Source organism: Anopheles cruzii, unplaced genomic scaffold (genome assembly GCF_943734635.1).
Source record: "Anopheles cruzii unplaced genomic scaffold, idAnoCruzAS_RS32_06 scaffold03247_ctg1, whole genome shotgun sequence".
NCBI classification, from domain to species: Eukaryota; Metazoa; Arthropoda; class Insecta; order Diptera; family Culicidae; genus Anopheles; species Anopheles cruzii.
This window is the reverse complement of record NW_026456832.1, coordinates 1-2,318: the sequence shown is the minus strand read 5'-3', so window position 1 is coordinate 2,318 and position 2,318 is coordinate 1. Positions and strand designations below refer to the sequence as shown.

Below are 2,318 nucleotides of genomic sequence, written 5' to 3'. Positions count from 1 at the left end.
CGCACTGCCCGCATTGACAGTCGGCGTTATGACGAAATGTCATAACAGCTGACATTCAACTAAAAGTTTGACACTCAGGATGACAGATGCATTCGAAAACTGTAAAGTGTCAGCCCTGTGATTTCGAAACTGCAAAATGGATAACCCTGCATTAACTTGTTATAAGTCGCTGGTAGTCATTCCTTCAGAAATACTGAAGTCCAAGTCTTCCCAGTGGCCAATTATGCACCAAGTGGTCGATAAACTGTTCCAGGAAGGTCTTAGGTTCCATCTTGACATTTCACTACCCCGTCGTCGATTCCAGCCCTAGCGCAAACCCTAGCCCATCGACAGCACCTTAAAGTGGCCCTTCCGAGGGAAACCGAAAGTTCACTTTCTTCGACCTTTTGGTTGAGGCGTTGTTGAGGGCTCACGCCAGGCCTCCCCTTTACATCAGAGCTTCCGGAGAGCCGCAAATGACGCTTACACGGAGACGACCCCACGAACCGGTTGGAACGGCGGGGGCTTTAATGTTTACCTTTGCCAGCATCTCTTGAGCATCGTGCTCGCACAAACCATAAAGTGCTGTACTTCCGTAACAGGCTGCGCTCCCCGTAATTCCCGACGGAGCGCACCGAGGGTCATATTATCCACACCGGGTTGTTTCATTATGCAACTGAGCCGCCTGCAACCTTGTGGCGTTACCACGTGGTTACCTGCGCGTTGGTACGAGAGTGGAGCGAGTCGAACTGAGGGCACCGACGACTTCCACTTCCAAGTTCCACGTGCCGGCCTTGATCAACGGGGAGGGTGGTGTTGAAAAATAATGGAGATCTTCAATTGTGAGGAAAAAAATCAAACGACGATTACACTTTATTTCGATCTGGTAGGTTCCGCCACAGCCCACGCAGCCTCATCCTTCATCGCCGTCAGCCCCCGAGGCCGTCCCCCGGGGATTAAAGCTTGCTCCACAATTTTGCTTGACAAAAATTTTGGACAAACCATCGCCCCCAGTACTCTAGCCGCGCTGTCTTGGGGGCCGAACCTTGAAATCTGCTCCTCTCCGGTTGTCTGCCAGCCTGGTCGGCCTCGGGCGTCGGGTACACGTTTTACGTCTGGACTTTGCGTAAAATTAGAAAACAAGTAACGGCGGTGGCGGTGTAACGTTGAACACATGTAATAATTTAAGTACCGCTCCTACGGCGTTCGTTGGGGCGTTCGTCGATCGCGCAGGACGCACCTACGCGCGGAGTCCTTCCGCGAGAGACGTTGACGAGGGGGAACACAAACGGGTACACTAATATTTAGCTTAAATAAGGCACGTATTTGCTGCATGTTCCACATGAAGATCCGGTTGGCGTGGTGGCTGTGGGCGAGAGTCGTAGTTGGTCATGGTGAATGTGGCACCTCCACGAGCCGGCCCCCGAAGCTCAGTAGTTGTAGCCTCCGTTCGAGGAGTACGACTGGGGCAGTGTGGCCGGGACCTGCTGTGGGCCACCGGAACTGTACCCACCGCCGCTGCCGCCGCCTCCGGAATGTGACGGACCGCCGGAACTGTAGCCACCGCCCGAGTGCGACGATCGGCCGTTCGAGGAGAAGGTGCTGGCCGAGAACGAGGCCTGCGAGAATCCGTTACCGCTCGAGCCGGCCTGGTAGCTGCCTCCGCTGAAACCGTTGCCGCCGCCGCTGCCGCCGAACGAGGAGCCACCACCGAAGCTGGGAGCTCCGTATTGGCTCGAGGGAGTCTGGGAAGGAGCTCCATACTGGCTAGAAGGAGTCTGAGAAGGAGCTCCATACTGGCTAGAAGGAGGCCTAGCCGGAGCGCCGTACTGGCTAGATGGAGGCTGGGATGGAGCGCCGTACTGACTGGACGGGGTCTGGGCAGGGGCACCATACTGGCTCGATGGGGCTTGAGCGGGAGCTCCGAATTGACTGGATGAAGACTGGGAAGGAGCTCCGTACTGGGATGATGGTGGTCGAGGTGCTGGGGCACCGTACTGAGACGATGGCGTCTGGGACGGGGCTCCATACTGGCTCGAGGGAGTCTGCGCCGGGGCACCGTACTGGGACGATGGGCGGGAAGGAGCCGGAGCACCGTACTGCGAGGAGGGAGGACCCTGAGACGGAGCACCGTACTGTGATGAGGGGGGACCCTGCGACGGAGCACCGTACTGCGAGGAGGGCGGACCCTGCGACGGCGGACCGTACTGGGATGAGGGAGGACCCTGAGACGGAGCACCGTACTGGGATGAGGGAGGACCCTGCGATGGGGCTCCGTACTGGGATGAGGGAGGACCCTGCGACGGGGCTCCGTACTGCGACGACGGCGGACGCTGGGC

General features: G+C 57.9%; 1 protein-coding gene across 1 annotated transcript; it reads right to left on the bottom strand.

The window, feature by feature from the left end:
• Nucleotides 1–1,379: 1,379 nt before the first annotated feature.
• LOC128276962 (pro-resilin-like) lies at nt 1,380–2,312 on the bottom strand (the record flags this gene model as incomplete). The annotated part of the gene is made up of 1 exon (XM_053015421.1): nt 1,380–2,312. A coding segment is annotated over one exon (903 nt), but the record flags the coding sequence as incomplete, so codon positions are not given.
• Between the last annotated feature and the right edge of the window lie 6 nt (nt 2,313–2,318).